This window comes from Diachasma alloeum, unplaced genomic scaffold (genome assembly GCF_001412515.2).
Source record: "Diachasma alloeum isolate Michigan unplaced genomic scaffold, Dall2.0 Dall_scaffold_00284, whole genome shotgun sequence".
Classification (NCBI taxonomy): domain Eukaryota; kingdom Metazoa; phylum Arthropoda; class Insecta; order Hymenoptera; family Braconidae; genus Diachasma; species Diachasma alloeum.
This window is the reverse complement of record NW_021680423.1, coordinates 842,155-861,193: the sequence shown is the minus strand read 5'-3', so window position 1 is coordinate 861,193 and position 19,039 is coordinate 842,155. Positions and strand designations below refer to the sequence as shown.

Below are 19,039 nucleotides of genomic sequence, written 5' to 3'. Positions count from 1 at the left end.
CATCGGTAAGAAAATGATAAGCTTTTTCAGAGGTAATAACAGTAGAGATTCATTAAGAGAGGCGGCCTACGGTGAAAAAATTGAATTATCTTTTGTTTTGGATTAATTATCATTGATAATTGTTATTGACACAGATAGACAGGTCATCCGGTTTTCATACAGTTGACTTGATCAAGTTCGGATCCATTCGTCCTGATCAAATCCGGATTGGTCAGAGGCGTAACATGTCTGATCAAGACCAGATCCGTCAATTTGATCAATATCTGATCAGTGGTCAGGTCTAACCTGATCCAAACTTGATCAAGACCTGACCGGAATTTCCACTCGGGGAGATATGTGACTCAAGAAACGCAAAGAGTAATTGAATTTACGCCATTTGAAAATATTTTTGTATCTTCTGAGTGGAAATATGCCGATATAGGTGAGGGTGGGGTAAAATGGACACTTGATTTTTTTTAAAATATTCATAACTCAGAAACAGATTCATCAGTTGAGCTCAGTTTAAGCTAATCACAAAGGGGAATCATTGTCCTTTCAATTGAAAAACAAAATTATTGCATTTCATAAACAATTCAACACGTTATGAAAATTTTTAAAAAAGTCAAGTGTCCATTTTACCCCACCCTCCCCTATGTTTTACAGTTGCGTACATGAAAACCACGAATCTATGTTAAATATGGGAAAATGGGAATTTATTATGAATGCAGAAGTGAAAATACTGTAAAACCGTCATGGAATGATAAAGGAATGATAAACTTATCAGAAATCTCAGAGAAATTAACTATATTTGACGTACCGGCACCTCCAACATAAAAACACGTAATTTCGATGAAACCGCATAATCATCGAGTTCATGCAAGTACCGACATGGAAGCCCAATACACTTGAATTCACCATTGATCAGCAGAATTTGATTTATGATATACACGGAGAAAAGTGAATGGTAGGGGTTACTTTTATATGGTAGAGGTTACCATAAATTATGGTAAAAGGGTTTCTAAGTCAATCTCAATAGTAATTTTTACTATGTTCAACAGTAAAGCGTACTATGTTGTATAGTAATCAATACCATTCGAACATGGTAGGCATTACTATACAATATAGCAACGACAACCATTATTATAGGAGAGATTACCATGTGGATGGTAATCAGTACTATTTATACATGGTAATCTCTCCTTTTCTCGATATCGTAGAAAATACTAAAAATAGCCATCAAGGCACAATTAAAATTGAATTATCGGTTACTCATCAACAAGTCTTTACCACCACCTTTTCTCCCTGGTCCAGCTCTTAACAAGAGATTAGAATTAGATCCAAATTATCGTCATTTTCTGCCAGTTCTCCCGTCCAATCGATCTGGAGATATTACAATAGTAAGCTCTCTCAATTATTTGGGACATAATATCAGGGAAAACGTAATATTGATGATGCCGACCGAGGCTGATCCTCAATTACATTTGATCAATATCGTAATCCTAGAGCCAAATAATCAAGTTATTCTTGTTACTCAACAATTACAAGAATACTCCAGGGGGTTGGGCGGTGGGAAGGGAACAAATCGTAAAGACCCGAAAGGGTATACGAGAAGAAAAAAATTTATAAATATATATCCCACTTGAAATTTCTATCTCATTATACTCATCATTATCATGATATAGTTTAGTGATCATTATCTTTTATATTCGTGACATTTTATGACTTTTTCACGTTTTACCATATAATATAGGTCATGTTACCATAGTGCATGGTAATCTCTCCTATAAACTATGGTAAACTTTACCAAACGACTATGGGTTCCTTTACCATAATTAATAGTACACTCTACCCTGTAACATGGTAGAGGGTACTATTCAATATAGTAATTTCTCCTATGTTCATAGGCTTCATTCCCATCGAGAGACGTACCATCGCCCATAGTGTGTAATACCATACCCCATAGGAATCATTACCATAGCATAGTAATGCTTCCTAAATTTTAGGAATACATACAAGTCGTAAATTTGACATGGGACTCTTTACCATGGCTCTTCTCTCCGTGTATACATCTTCTTTCTAACGTAAACGATATTGTCTGGCACTCAATCTCCTCAACATGTTCCATTGGAACCTTTCTTGATAACCCTCCTTTCCGTTATTAACCCTCGATCACCCTCGCGCTCGGTCGCCAGCCTTCATCTGTCGCATAGTTAGCGCAGTGCCGCTGGGTTAAATCGAGCGCGCTGTTGCCACATTGGCGCTTACCTCTGTGTACGCATTTCGAGTGTGGCAGTGAATGTAGCAACACTGTCGCTCGAGCGGCTGACAGGGACCAGGGTTGGGCATGTAAATTGCGTTGGTAAATTGCACCGTTTTTTACCGACGTAATTTACGTAAATTACCTCGACGGGTTTTTTACATTTTTTATATTTCTTCGAAAAGCTTGCAATTTTCGATTACTAAAATGTTTTATTTTATTCCGCGTGACAAAGACGCAGTATTAGACACATAAAAAATAGTATATTGTGGCCCGAGGACAGATAAACTGCGAATTTTAATTTCACTTTGTTCGGTTAGAACACGGTTCTCGGTACTTGAGGCATAAAATATCATTTTATGTCCCTAGGACTGTAAAACCGCGATTCTAACATCGATTTCCTCGATTGAATCGCGGTTTTCGGGCCCAGAGACAAAATATTGTAAGCCACACGGCGATAAAACCATTTCCGGACTCGTATGATTAAAATCCACGATTCGCGGCATTTTAAGAAACACAAAAACATGACCTAATAGGGTAAGCTACCCAGTAGATGGACACTGCCCTATAGGTGGACGAGCTACTTTTGGATAGGAAATTACGCAAAAAAATACTGAAATGTGAATTGTTGCTTTGAATTTTCACTAACTGTTGTGATTCTTAACCCCTGAGTGACGATTTTTTTCGATCAATTTTTTGTTTCAATTGCTAAAAAACAAACGTCCATCTACTGGGCGGTTTTCTTAGGTGTCCATCTACTGGACAGTTTACTCTACCTCGTAAAGAGTAAATTTCACGAGGGTCAAACGTTGTAAAAGACCAATGTCACAAGTTTTCTCCGTTGTGAGAAAGTCAATCTCATTATCAATTGAACTTTATTGGATTTTCCGCTTTATTATCTGTAGTCCGGGAAAAGCCCAGTTGGACCTGAAAAGAATCATTTTGTTCTGAAGAGTTCAAAAAAGCTACCAAAGACAATTGAATTAGTTTTTTCATTTAAGAATGTTGAATGAGACAAGTTAATGTCAAGACACAATGATGACGCCACGAATTCAATAGAGATCGATAAATAATGAGATTGACCCTTGTAAAATTCATCCCTTACACGGCATGACCCTCGTGATTTATCACCCTTGTGAGGTATAATCTTCGCGAAGGTTCACGGTTTACGATAATAAGTAACGTCGGCTGGTTTTTTACATTTATTACATTTATTACGTAAATTACACGTTTTTTACGATGTTATGTAAAAAAACTGCGGTCATCGACAGATGCCCAATGCTGATAGGGACTCAGTTGCACCGGGGAGCCTATTCTCGAATTGAAATCGGACGTTCGACTTCAACAAGTCGCATACGGGCCATAAGACGTACCACGAGTCATATGCGACCTATTGAAATAGGCATATGATTGAGTGCCATGATATTTTGAATCTCCAAAACTGAAAACAAAATGAAAGGTATTACAAGAATATTCGGGGATTTGTGGAACTAATGGAACTAATAGATGCTCGAAAAATTCCATCAGTGGCACACTGTGAAATTTTTCCAATTGTTGTTTTTGTCCCTGAAATTCTGATGGGTTATAATACTCACACCATGTATCTGAATCAATACTCAGTATCTCATAGACATCATGAAGATCATTCAAATATTTCTTTTCCAGGCCACAAACAAAACAGTATTTAAGTGATTATAACTATCAAGGAAATGGGCATGCATGCGGGCAGAGAAATGTCTATCTTTGGAAGATCTTTCGAGAATCTTCGGACGAAATCAATGGATTAAATCTGTAGGTGGTGGATTTATTCCTGCGTTTGGGCTTTGTATCTCCCTCATAAATAAGACGTTGGCTTATAAACTGTCCTCATTCTATTGCGATTGTTCATCGAAAAATAAAAATAATTCAGTGCATACTGTTCAGTCTCTCGATGTATCAAGGTCAATTATTCAGTATGCTTTTTCGCAACAAAAGTGCTCACCCCTGTGAGTAGGGTGGGACAGTCAACAGACTTCCGACAGTCACTCCCTGACCATCGGTAAGAACAACGTGTATTGAGCTGCTGTGAAATCTGTAATTCAGAATTGATTGAGAAGTGATTTTGATTACTGCAGAGTGATTACGCAAGTGCTCTATATTTATGGGAGAAATTTAAATTAATTCTTTGGTAAGATGATCATTTCATATTTTTATCTATTCAGAGAAGGACATCACTGTGTAACAAAATATCGAGAAATCATTTTCTGCATAGACAAAAATACGAAATGATCAACTTACCAAAGAGCTATTTTTAATTTCTCCCACAAATGTGGAGTACATAATCGCCCTACAGCATAAGCGCCCTACAGTAATCAAAATCACTTCTCAATCAATTCTTGATTACAGATTTCACAGCAGCTCAATACACGTTGTGTTCTCACTTCTCACTTCTTTTACCGCCCGTTGATGGGATTGAACCCACGTCCACCGCGTGACAATCTTGCGCTCTAACTGCTCTTCCACCACCGTCGCTCAGTTGCTTCAAGATGAAAAGACCAATGCCATTATAATATTATGATTATAATTGTAATAATAAAGTTTTTTTTTATACTTTCCACTGTGCTGCATGATAAATGCAAAAATATAATTTTTTTAGAAATTGCCATCTTCAAAAATTCGTAAAAAAAATTCCCTTTTGAGGTCGCATATTTTCTCATGCGCGAAAATTTTTCTAAAACTGCAAAGAATATAACATTCTTTAAATTCCTGAAAATTTCAAAAATTTATAACAAATTAACGGTTTAAACAATCGAAAAAAAATTGGTACGATACTCATATAGTCTAGGGGTATCATCAGAAAAAATTTCACACCGATTTAAGACCTAAAGATTTCCGACCTCACCAGTTGGCATGGAATGACACGCACACAAGTGAACACATCTTTAAAAACGTTTCAGAATGATTCTAGCGCGGAAATGCGACGTGAACAAAACATCGAAATTCAGCAGTTCTTTTTCGGGGTCATTACCATAACTTCCTCCTTTATTCTCACCGGAAAGTTGATAATCATTACCCAAAATAATTATTATTCAACTTTGTCATTCCATTCATGCAATTCAATTCATTTAAACTTGTCATTAATCAATGGTAATGTGTAAAACTGACCAATTTAATCAATTTAAATAATCGATGTGAATACGAATATTAATAATTAACGCCGTTAGATGCGTCATTTCATTCCAACACGCTACTCGCGATGATGACGAAGAGGATAGATTCATGAAGCTTGCCTTCATTTCGATATCTTTCTCTGTCCCTCTTACACGCATGAATACCTGTCAGACGTGGCGCCAAATCGTTAATGGAGTTTCGCATGCAAATTGAACTATGGTCTTGGCTTCCCAATCAGTCTCGATTGACTATCCATCGAGTTAACAGGCCCGTTCTCGCGCCACAATGCTGCGACTTGTCATGTTTCATAGAATACAAGTGTTTGCGAATGGAAAGTTCATTATCAATCCGTTGTTGGGTAAAACCGATTTCAGATTCGACAGACTACACTTTACAAATCGGTTTTGTACTTCTAAAAAAAAATTAAGTGGCAAAACAACTTCGGACAGTGTTGGATCTATTATTGATGAACAGAATGTGTTCAGCAGTCCTTTCGGGGATGTGGAAATTCCCTCGGGCTATCTACATCAGTTAATCTGGAGGGACATTGATACATGGTGGAATAAAACTGCAATTGTACCTATTAATCCATTCTCTATTATTATATAATTCACATATTGTGCGCTTAACTTTTTTGATGAGCAAGATTTTGTTTTTTCGCCAGGTATGTGCGGTATCAGGCAGATCTTACTCATATGGAGAGTTGAGAAAATTGTCCGGGAGATTGGCAACTTCGTTGCGTCAAAATAATTTAAGACCTGGAGATACTCTGGCAGTTGTGCTGCCGAATATTCCCGAGTTTGTCATCGTTGTGTTGGGAGCGAGTGAAGCAGGTGTAAAAGTAATCTTATTATTTCCTTTCTAGTTTTATTGGATATGCAATCATTTCAGCCATCAATCATTTCCGCAAGGAGTACTATTTTAGCTCGAGAAAAATGCGCAAAATCTTTGCTCTGATTGAGTGTCACGGACTCATCAGATGCTTCACGGACTGTTCAGCCAACACACGCTCCTTAGGTAGGCTGACATCAAGGTTACTAGATTTAACAGGTTATCCCAGCGGTTGGTCGCTGGGCCAATTTCTCGTATGTTTCAACACTACTGACCCAGCGGCAAAAATTATACGCTGGCTCAACCTGTTATATCTACACGGAAAAAATAAACTAGTAAAGATTACTATATCGGAATTCGCACATAGTAAACATTGCCAAAGTTTTGTAAGTATTACTATGGACATGGTAATGGCTACCATGGAACATCGTAATAGTTACTATGGACATAGCAATGACTACTATGTTACATAGTAAGCTCTACTATGTTAGTAACGCTTACTATGTTAACATAGTAAAGCTTACTGAGCAATTCCACATAAAATCCGAAATGAAAATAATTTCATGTTTCAAATTGTCTTGAAGATTTTTTTCTAAGAAGGAGTACATGAGAGCAACCTCTCATAAAACTTTCAAAGCGATTCGATTTTTTTTCAGCGAGTTATGATTTTTCAAAAATTTCATTTTTTTTACTAGCATTTTGATTGTTCGAGACAAAGGTGAAATAATTGAATTTAATCATTCGGAATCGAATTTTCGTTGTCAGACATTCGAAGGTAATAAAAATAGTATATTTTATTATATATAAAATAGTAGTACGAGTGTGTAAAGTTTACGAGAGCGGAGAAGAAACTAGCTGTTGTTTTCAACGATCCTCAAAATGAATTAACCCATGTTCCTCCCTGCATTTACGAAGAAAAATCGAACTATATCCTCCAGTTCTCTAGTAGCAGGGCGACATTCGGCGGGCGCGCGCGCCCGGACATTGGTCTTGTATATTGGGCGCGGTGACGGGGTTATGACGAAATACTATTTTTCCGGCCTGTTGCGATGGGGTTTTTTACTCGTGTGGCGTTGGCCTCCGAGCCGTAGGCGAGGACTGGCCAACGCCACACGAGTAAAAAAAACCCATCGCAACAGCCCAGGAACAATATTTTTCTGTAGTGATTTTCAAGTTTTCGAGTTTGGGAAGTATGTAATACCAATTCCCAGACGAGAAATCGTGAGAAGCAGTACAGAAAAATAGTATGTGCAGCTAGGAACCCTTGGCGTCGCCTCGGGCAATAATCCACACGCGGGTTCGAATGTCCTGTTTTCCTCCCTTGGTGTACAATTTACTATTAAATAATCATCGTAACCCTAGATTGGTCACCATATGAGGGAGACACCGCAGCCCGTCGTTTTTCTTAAATTGCCATTGAATGGCTGATCGGAAAAATTCAAAAAAATTTGACTTTTTCAATTAAAGTATCTAAAAAATTAGAGTAGTTCAGAACAACATAATTCTCGAAATTCCTGAAGAAAACAATTTTTTTCTCACAGAGGAATTATTTTTTCCCATGTTGAATGGAAGTGCCTGTTACGCGACGTTGCCGGAAACTCGCTAAATGCACCCGGGCAGTGTAGAGTGAATTTGGCAACGTTCGGGCCTAGATAACACGGCGGCACTTCCCCGCGGACGTGACCAAAGTCGTTGGGTCGCGTAGGGTGACCAGACTAGGGTTAATAATCATCTATTTTATGAATTGGCAATATTGACCGTCAACATTTTTTTTACTCTATCAATGGATAATTGTGATCGAAAATTCTGCCACTGTGATAATAATCAGTAGTTATACTTTCATATTTTCAAATAGTCGTTTATTATAAAAAGTAAAGAAATCAGAAATATTTTCAAGTACTCATCCAATTAATTATAAAATCTATATCATTATTTGAATATTTAAAGGAAGCGCAGGGTAGAATGGGATAAAATGGACTATGAACAAAAAATGAGGAATTAGGCAAGCTGGACCCTCGGAATACACAGAGGATTATCATGTGATCGGAAAAATATAAAAAATGCGATAAGTGGGCGCTCTAGAAGTAGTCCATCCGCTAGATGCCATTTGGTATTCATGTTGCGGGTTACAGCTGTCAGGGTTCAATAAATAGTATATTTCGTCATTAGGCCGAAATAGTATATTACGTTACAAGTATGAAAAGCCTTACGGTCGGAATGACAAAAAAAAACATTAAAACAGCACTCAGTGACATGCTCACTGTCATATGCTCGTTGTCCCTTGTTTGTTTTGTTTATTCGCACAGTAGCCCAATTATTTATACTAAATGCGAGATAGCCTTGAAAATCGTCCTCTTTCTGACTCGTTTTCCGCTAGACATAGCCTCATTGGTTTCATTACTCGTTACTTATTCAAAATTGAATAGATAACCAATTAAAAAAAAAATTTCTTGCACTGAGGGTTTCCGAGCCAGTGGGCGCACGGTTTTCTACCAATAAAGTTACACCCTGTACACTACACACTACATTTCAGTGTGTGGAAGTGCCGGGCTCCGCACTTTGCATGGACGAAAGTTAATTTCCGTACTTCTCATGTGTGAAGGGTGATTTTCACACATCACTTCGTCCAGGATTCAGAATTAGAAATTTATAGAAAACGTATTCGTATAGACCTATTTTATTACATTTTAGATAGATCTTGTTTTCGGATGATGATTTCCTCTTCCATGCACATGAGAATGTGAACGTGTAAATGCGAATGGGAGAAGAGATCGTCATTTGGAAATGAAATTTCATGTGCGGAAATTCACGTTCGTACGCATGATACGTGTGAAAGTCAGGCCTAAGAGAAGTGCGGAAATAGACTTTCGCACATGCAAAGTGAAGAGCTCGGCACTTCACCATGCACACAGAAAAAAAAAGTTGATAGGTATGATAGTATGTCTTCACTTGCATCATTTTTGTATTACAAGGAAGTGATCTCTGAAACCAAATCTAGTTGAATCAATTTATTCAATAATTTTCAAGTCTCAAATCTAAAATATTTTTATACAAAAATCACTTGACTTGGCTCGAGAAGTTGCTTTCTCGTTGTGAACAAATGACCCCTCATCTTCAGGATGAGTATAAAATCTCTTGCCGAAACGTTTCTTTTCTCAGTGCGAGATATTTTCTTTTTGTCAACTTTCGAGCCATGACTTTTTTGATACAAGTAAAGACGTATTTCTAAAACAGTACATTACGCAACTAGTGCGGAAAGCAGGCGGTTACTCACGAGGGCGGCGCAGCCGCCCGAGTGAGATCGCCTGCTGTCCGCACGTGTTGCGTGTACTATTTTATATGATAAGTGCGTGATGAAGTCTGTGGGCGGAGGGGGGGTGGGGGTGAAGCCCCCCCCCCACTGAAGAACAAAGATCACATTTATTTAAAAAAATAATTATAAAAAAGTGTGATTTAAAAATTATGCGCAACTTCTGAAGAAAAAATTAATTATATTCATTAAATATGTAGTTCAAAAAACTTGTAAAGTATTTATAATTGAAAAAAATTAATTATAATAATTACAAAATACAATTTTTAAAAATCGTTAAGAATTCGCAAAAAAAAGAAAGTTATAATTATAAAAAAATATGATACAAAACGTAATTGAAAAATCGGAGAATATTTTATTTCCATTTTCTTCAAATGTCACATCACCAATAAACTCCTCCTCATCAGTAAATAAATTCTCCTCACTGCCTAACTCTTCATCACTATCAGGAATTNACACTGTACGTAAGACGGACATTGTAAAGACATTGTTTACGGACATTAAAAAGAAAAATTATGTTCGCCACTCGGTCGAAAAAAACTTTTCTGACTGGTAGGATTGCATTCCTCGGCTTCGCCTCGGTTCGCAACCCTCACACTCGTCAGAAAAGTTGTTTTCTGTACTGCTTCTCACGATTTCTCATCTGAGAATTGGTATTACATACTTTCCAAACTCGAAAACTTGAAAATCACTACAGAAAAATATTGTTCCTGGGCTGTTGCGATGGGGTTTTTTTACTCGTGTGGTTGGCCACTCCTCGCCTACGGCTCGGAGGCCAACGCCACACGAGTAAAAAACCCCATCGCAACAGGCCGGAAAAATACTTTTTCAGCCTTGTGCCGAAAATAGCTATTTTCTCAGTGCAGAACTAGCTTTACACAACTCCAGAATAGGTACCCACTCTACTACGCATGTCTCACGCATATCTCGTGTTCAAATTGCGCATACAAACCACAGAGGTCTTTTTGCAATATTTCTTACACACGGAGAGAAATATTCAGTAGTAATACCACTAGTGCTTCAAAATTATCGGATATTTGTTACCGTCCGAGTGCGAAGCACGAGGGATTTTAAACCTGCAAAATTTGACACAATCGTTCCTAGGCAGGGAAGCTTGAGGAAAATATCCGATTAATTTTGAAGCACGAGTGGTATTTGACGGATTATTTTTCCACTCGGATTTCGGCCAAGCAGAGTGCAGTGAACAGCATCCGGATACATTTACACAGCCATACATTGACAACCCACTTTTTTGTTTATCTGTAACACAGAATATTAAACGTAAAATGCGTTGAAAGATGAGAAACATTTGAAAAGCTACTAGTGAATTTCCGTGGGAAATTTTTAGAAATTTGTGAAATAAAGCTGTTTAACAGCCTCAAATACTGCGCTCTGATTGGCTGAAATCCGAGTGAGAAAAATAATCAATAAAAATGATGTATTTTTTCCGTAATTCCGGTGCGAAATGTGGTTGTAGGAAATTTTACGGAACTGTCACGTAATTTTCATCTAAAATCACGGAATTTTTCCAGAGCGTTCCGAAAAATTACGATACCGTCATACTTAAATTTTCTGAGTCGATTCCATAATCCGTGAGCGAACTGTTAGTTCCGTAATTTTTACTGAACATTTCTCTGCGTGTACCGTTCTATTAGTGATTTGACTCATTATATTTACTTTCATTTTTTCATTCGGTTTTTGCTTTGGAATTGGTACGCCAATTCTTCTTGGATATGCAACTGAATAATTTTTTCTCATTTTTTTTTAGTTCACGTTAATAAATCCTGCCTATACAGTTCATGAAATGAATCTTCAACTAAAAAATTCAGAGGCTGCTGCAGTAATCACAACTAAAGAGAAATATTCAGAAATTGTGGAGAGTATCAAAGGGCAAAATTCGATTCGTCTGCCACCAATGGTTGTTCCAAGTGGAACCGAGCCGGTGCCATCTGGTGCGATAAACTTCAGGGATTTAGTGAATGATAGAATTGAGGAGTTCGAAAAAACTGGGAAGCATACTGGAGTCGATGATAAAAATGATACTGCATTGATGCCTTATTCGAGTGGAACTACTGGGGTACCCAAGGGTGTGGAGCTGACTCACAGGTAAGATGAAACTTCGATTAGTTTTTCAAGGAGATCGCTCCAAAGTACTGCAACGGAATGCGGGTTCTGACTCCGTCAGTCATCAACACTTCGGCTTGTCGTGAGCTGACGGGGAGTTTGCTCAGGGGTCCTATCCGGAGGATAGGATGATGTCGGCGGGGTTCTCGAATGATAACGCCGATGAATGTTTAATAAATATATTGGATGAGCTTGGATGCATATTTATATAAAATCAGGGATGAAAAAAGGTTCGAGTGTACGCGATGCTAAATTTGGGACTTATTGGAATCGATTATCCAGGTCAGCTCCCGAAATTCCATCTGGCCAATGTCCAATAACATACAGGAAACTAAACCGACACAGTGTATGTGGGGTAAAACTGTGGTTTAGGGGTTTTTTAATGAAAATTACTGATTAACAAACATCTTAATTTTAACTATACAAAAAATAATTGTTCTGTTCTGACACAAACAGATCATACACGAAGCCTAAATTACACGATATTAATTGAGTAAAAATTCGAATTGTCTGCTAACTAAAGACCAGCATTATACTGAACAATTTTGCGATAGTATTGCACTTCATGAGGTATAAATATTTGATTTTGAATCGACGCAGACAATTTACGTGACGGTATCGTAATTTTTCACGGGAGATTCAGGTAAAAATTATGGAACGCTCCTGAAAAATTCCGTGACAGTTCCGTAAAATTTCCTACAACCACATTTCGCTCCAGAATTACGGAAAAGATACGTGATTTTTATTGAATATTTTTCTCCGTGCGGATGCCTTCACTGGCCGTTGTTGGGACGGTAGCCGTCTTGTAGTTTCAGAAAATTCTAGGACTTCTCAAAATTGGAATGGTTGAACTTGTCTTAAAATTATTGGTTGAAAGACAGTGGGAAGGCGTCAACAAAAATGACCGTTGTGAAGGAAGCCTGTGTATTTCCAGAATTTTGCAATAGCCTTTTTTTTGCATTTAGTCTATACGCTATAGGAAAAGAAGTTTGCAGCCTTCCGACTCAAATTACCTCTTCGGAAAGGGTTCCTTTCTGTGAGAACCAAAAAAAAAGGATTACAAATAGGAATTCGAACGCACGGTCTCTGTAAATGTGTGGACCAGAATTTTTCCTCCATTTAAGAGAACAAAAATATCGCTCTTGAGTCTTCTGAATTGAATTAAACGATGGTAGCGTCATCGGCTTCACGTATCAAACCTCTACAGAACTCCTAATATCACTGTATTATATTGCATGCTTATACATATTTATTGATGGCTCTGATTTAACGCTCGACCACTCGCGCTCGTCCGCCAGCCTTCATCCGACGCACGGTTAGCGCAGCACCGCTGAGTTAAACCGAGCGCGTTGTTGCCACGTTAGCGCTTACCGTAATGTGCACATCTCAAGTGTGGCAATGAATGTATATAGCGACACTGTCGCTCCAGTGTCGCGTAAACCACTAGTTACCATATATAGTCCCTATGACTACCATTATTCCACTAAATTATACCATTGAGATTCAAATATTTTTATCTGATAATTTTATAAATCCAATATTATTTTTAAGCTAGTTGAAATATTCCCACGGTTTTGGAAACAAGAAAATATAGAATTTTGGAAAGTAAGTTCGAGAAACTCGTAAACAGGAAACGAGTAATAAATCTAAAGAGTCTCTCGACGTAGCTCTGGCCATCCAAAAATAAAAGATCCTTTGTATTGTTTTTTTTCTATAGAGTTTTCGAGTGCAATTCTAGCTTGACATTAAACCGTTCGAGTCGTAAAACCTTTTCCTGGAGACAGTTTATTTTCCCCGGGTGAAATTCCAGCATTTTCTGTCTCTCCCGAAAAACCACATGTAAGGCCCTTTGTTCAAGTCACGTAGACTCGAGAGTTGGGGCTGGGCCAGCTCGAGCGATCGCGGGGGTGTTAGACCAACACTGTTCACTGGATTCAAGGCCACGATTGGTCCCCTACTCTTTTCTGTGGGATGAGCCCTTCGTCTTCGACACTTAGACTAATTTTTAGAGTAAGAGTAAGGGCAGATCCACCCCATACGTGGATACGAGAAGTTCGAGAGAAATTGTTATCGTCTTCTCAAGTTTTAAAAACCCAAAGTGTTGTTGTAAAATATCTTCTAAGTTTTGAAAAGTAAATATAAACGTTTCGATTGGATTATCTAATTAAATTGGTGTTCGTGTTCAATTATTTTTATTCGAAAATTCCCGCACTTGTGGAGCAGAGTGCTTTAGCGCTCCACGGGCATTGGACCTGCCATCTGTTCAACGGAGAACCAGCTTGGAACGTAACAGTAGCGATCGACAGGGACTCACTGGCACCGGGCGGTGCGACGCCGCTTTTCTTTGCGTTTGACCTTTATTTTTTTTCCAACTCAAGAAATTTCCTCAGAAAAAATGAATAACGCCAACGCTTAATAAAAGAATTGAACTAGAAACTTTAATTTTTTCAAAATTTTTAAGCGTCGAGAACCACGCTAAAATAGAAAAAAACGAAAACATGCGGCGCCGCGCTCATTGAGCGAGTAATCGAGGGTTCATCAGAATTCAGCTGACAATAACCCTCGGTCACTCGCTCCATGAGCACGGCGCCGCACGTTTTCGTTTTTTTTATATTTGAGCATGTTTCTCGACGCTTAAAAATTCTGCAAAAAATAGAGTTCCTAGTTCAATCCGTTTATTAAGCTTTGGCGTTGCCCATTTTTTGCTCGGGAAATTTGTTTAGCTAAAAAAAGAAAAGAAACGTAGAACGGATAGAAAAACGGTGCCGCGCCGCCGGTACGAGTCGATCCTTGTCGACCCTCCAGCGACAGTGTTGCTACATTTTCTGCCACTCGGTTTAACCCAGCGGCCCTGCGCTAACCATGCGACGGATAAAGGTTGGCGGCCGAGCGCGAGTGATCGAGGGTTAAACCCAGGTCAAACACCGGAAAAACCTCGATTAACGATGTTCAGGCGATGACGGAATGTAGGAGGTGTGGCGGAGGGGAATCTATTGTATTCCTGCAGAAAACCAATCCCTGAACACGAAAATTCGGTTCCCTTCAATTAAATAATACGACCATATTCAGATTCTTCTGTAGTCATATAATATTTTTTGTAACTATTTTATTTTTTTCCTACATCCTACATGCATCAAAAAATTTTTATACTCAATTTTAATAATAAATGGAAAATAATTAATTTGTGTAAAAAAAGTGGCAACGTCGGCCCGACGCCAGTTGTTTTTCCTCAGAGTTGGTCGGCCTGCCATACTCTATGGGGGAACCCCCCGCTGAGTATGTCGCTGTACGTAGTCACACGCATAAACATATGTCAATTTTTTCCAACGATATACGCTTATCCAAAAAATTCATCACCCACGTCATTATAATTTACTATCGACGAGCAAAATAGTAAATGAATTCCAGGATCTCCGTGTGAAGTGAGGACTCTGTATTAACCTCAAGCAGAAATTACTGTAGAAACAATGGTTTCTCTCAAGGGGAAGTGTATTAAAGAGCAAAAATTTCATGAATTTTATTTGTATCTATTATCGGGGAAATTATCTTCGGATATCATGATGTCCACAACGATCCTTTATTCACCTTTGCATTTACCGCGTTTACCCCCACACGATCGGCAAGTGCTACGTTGTCGCAACTCACAAATGCGCACGCAGAAATTCTGATTTTTAGTGATTTTTGTCAATTTTGGCTAAAAAATGAATCCAACCGATGTTTTTTTTTGCAAAAAATTTATTTATTATGTCACACGTGGACACATTTTTGTGACATTGGTTGCATTTTTACATTCAGTCTATGCATTTTTCCACATTCCCCATAAGAACACGGGTTAAATTGCGTTTCTAAAAATAATTTATTCCATTTGAACCATTAACCTCAGCAATCTGAAACTTCACACACAGCATCGAAATATATCAAAGAATGTACTTAAAAAATTTCAAAAAATTGGCTGTACTTTTTTACCTCGCCTGAACATCGTTAAACAGTGATTGAACCCGGTTGAACCTCACATAAAATCCATCTAAATTTTGTTGAGGTCACAATTAAATCTTGCTAAAGGCAGATTAGACCCGAGGAAAATGCCGGCTAAATATCGACTAAATTTTGATTGAATTGTGATTGAACAGAGGTTGAACTCCAATCGAACCCTGACTATATCGTTCGTTACAATCGCAATTGAACTCTGATTAAACCCTGTCTTATACTAAATTGAGGGTTATGAAGTTTTCTTTTCTAGTTAATTTGGAGAATTTATAAACGCTTTGAAGAATTTCCAGAAAGCTCTAGAAATAGAATAGATTCTTTAGGAAGTTTCAAACCGCAAAAAAGTCTAGGATTTTTCCTATTCTTTGAATAAATTCGCAATTCTAGATTTTTTTTTAACATTTCATTAATTTTTTAGAACATTTCGGAAATTTCTGGAAGGTTTGGGATATTTCTAGGAATGTCTAAAAATTTCTAGAACCCATTTTTTGGAGAAATTTATACGTTTGAAGAATAATTAATGGCTTCGGCCGAAAAGTTCTAAAATTCTCCAGAAAGTGCTGGATTTTTTGCAATTCTTGTAGAATTTTGCAATTCTGGATTTGTTGTAATCATTTCAGTATTTTCTCGAACATTTTGAGGACTCTCAGAAACTCCAAACGACGGGCACAAGTGCTCACCTCTTCACCCATTTAATTAGCACCCATCAGTTGTAATTCAATTGGTAGAAGACGAGTTCCCCGAAGAGAAACGGTGAAACCCACTGATAAATAGTACATCACGCTAGTACTATGTAAACGGAAATGAGCCGAAGGGCTCAAAATAAACTTTCATGCTTACCCTATCCAACGATAATATATTCATGCAGATTTATTAATTTATAGTTGATATATTTTTGCAAAATAATTTCTCCCCATAGTGTCGCACCAACTTTTTCGCAAAACGAGTCCATAAACGTGTGTACGTCAAAAATAAACTCGTGGATTTTCTGTTTTTTACACTCAAATCATGTTTTCAGGAACATCATCGCTAATTTAACACAAATGAAACACTTAGAGTACAATTTCGCCGAACCAGCCATCGGTGAACATCAAGAGATAGTGCCACTATTTTTACCTTTATATCATCTCTATGGTTTAGGCGTTTGCCTTCTACCCTATCTCAGGTAACTCTAGGATATAATAAGGCAAATCAATCATTTTTTCAACTCTGAACTTCATTTTTTGATTTGAATTTTGAGGCTTTGGCGGCCAACATTATTATTCACTGTTACGGCTTCCGGATGGATACCATGTCTAGATTCAGCTTTTTACCAACGTTTTGCAAACATTTCAGTCTGCATCATCAGGGCTAGATTGCTCCGAAACTACTTTATTATTTGATATACTTTAGTTGTTGATATTGATTCTCCTTCAATTATTAAATTTCTTATGAAACAGTATTTACTTCTTCCGTGGTATTAATACACCATTCGTTTTTCTTTAGCTTAGGTGCAAAAATAATCTGCATGCCCCAATTCACATCGAACAATTTATTGGATGTTCTTGAAAAGTACCGAACTACACTACTATATGTTGCTCCTCCAGTGGTTCAACTCATCGCCAATAACAGTAGATTCACGAAAAAACATTTCGAGGCTATCAAATGCGTTACGAGTGCAGCAGCCCCAATAGGAATGGAATTGATCACCAAATTCCGTTCGAAAATAGGTACAAATCTTCATTTCACCCAGATTTACGGACTAACTGAGACATCACCAGTGATCACACGATCGAAATATTCCGTGTGGAATTCCGCGGGCTTGATTGCTGTGAATACTCAAGTTCGAATTGTTGGGAGAGACGATGATAAGTTTGGAAAGAACGTGGGAGTTAATGAGACTGGAGAAATTGTTGTAGATGGGCCACAGGTAATGAAAGGATATTATAAGAATACGAAAGCTACCGAGGATTGTATGGATGGAAAGTGGTTGAAGACAGGAGATTTGGGGCATATTGATGATAAAGGTATGAATTGAATTATTCACAACGATAAAACGTAAATCCATAGAATATATCCATCCAATCGATGGATGAAACTATTTCATATTTTAAAAATATATTTTGAACATTTCGTTTAGGACAATTGTTTGTTACCGGACGTCTCAAGGAACTCATCAAAGTCAAGGGTTTCCAGGTTGCTCCGGCTGAACTAGAGGATTTCATTCATGGCCACGAAAAAATCGCGGATGTTGCGGTAATTGGAGTACCTGACGAAAAATTGGGAGAAGTACCAAAGGCATTTATCGTGCCAAAGCCAAACGTTAAAATCTCAGAGGAAGAAATAAAAAAATATGTTGCTGAGCGGTTTTCTCAACACAAACATATCAACCAAGTTCAGTTCATCGATGCCATACCAAAAAGTGCAGCTGGTAAAATTCTCAGGAGGGAACTTCAGAAATTATGATCTGGTTTCAGTTCTTTTAATTACCCGGGGGGATTTAATATTGATCATGTCATGGTTTAAATCGGTCACAAGCTGTTCATTGATGTAACTAATTTTCTGTTCAAGGTTAGCGGGTTCCTATCCTCATTCTTGCATTTCACATCAAGTTGGTAGATGAATCAAGTTGTCACGTTGGTAGTAGTAGTATTCAACCTCGTAAGTGAAGTAGGGAGAGAGAAAGTGTATTCTTTCTCTCTGCTCCTTACGATTCACATATCTTGTTATCAGGCTATTCAGTTATTGTGAATACGAAATAAACATGAATAGATTATTGAAAATTATGTAATTGAAATTCAGTAGATAAATAAATACAAAAACAGCTTAATAAATAAACAGAACTCGAAGAGAATGAAATCTCCCCCCAAAACAAATGTTTTTGTAAAAAAACTGTGTCAATCAAATTTTTGTTTGATTGCTCTTGGAAATTTTGAGAAGATTGTTTTTTAAAAATAGAACTTTCATAGAAAATTAGAAAAAAATAAAGAAAATAATAACAAAGAGCCAAGTCAGGAAATTTTTAATGGATGATCATAGTGTGTAGATGTGTGTAGATTGCTATAAGTAGGATAGCTCTGCATTGAAGGATGGGGAAAATAATCTTTATAAAATAAAAAATCAGTAAAGGCAGGACCAGGGTCCTTGGTGTATAGTTTTTGAAATCATTGTCAAATAACTAACTAGTCTTCCTTCTTTCAATCCGCGCTAAGGGCTGTTAGTCCCGCTTTTACTGATTTTTGTTTCCGAATGGAAGCTGTGTATTTGTACGATTTTGATAATTTCTAATTTAGCTCGAAAATGATTCAGAATGTTATGAAACAAAGAAGTGATATTATTGATAACGGAGGTACAGACAGTACTTATGTATGTGACTATTTCGATGTTTGGTGATTCATTTTGAGAAAATGTGGCATAAATAC

The 19,039-nt window shown here is 37.6% G+C and overlaps 1 protein-coding gene across 1 annotated transcript; it reads left to right on the top strand.

The window, feature by feature from the left end:
- Window positions 1–5,645: 5,645 nt before the first annotated feature.
- LOC107038462 (4-coumarate--CoA ligase-like 7) lies at window positions 5,646–18,538 on the top strand. The gene is made up of 6 exons (XM_015257557.1): window positions 5,646–5,962; window positions 6,051–6,227; window positions 11,296–11,633; window positions 16,657–16,803; window positions 17,124–17,644; window positions 17,758–18,538. Exons 1-6 carry the CDS (start codon window positions 5,672–5,674, stop codon window positions 18,081–18,083), a joined length of 1,800 nt encoding a protein of 599 aa, XP_015113043.1. The 5' UTR covers window positions 5,646–5,671; the 3' UTR covers window positions 18,084–18,538.
- The last annotated feature ends 501 nt before the right edge of the window (window positions 18,539–19,039 follow it).

Coding starts and splice junctions, on each gene's coding strand:
- LOC107038462 (XM_015257557.1), top strand. CDS start 5,672: ATGCTGCGACTTGTCATGTTTCATAGAATACAAGTGTTTGCGAATGGA. Junction 5,963..6,050: donor GGTGGAATAAAACTGCAATT/GTACCTATTAAT, acceptor TTTTTTCGCCAG/GTATGTGCGGTATCAGGCAG. Junction 16,804..17,123: donor TGCCTTCTACCCTATCTCAG/GTAACTCTAGGA, acceptor GTTTTTCTTTAG/CTTAGGTGCAAAAATAATCT.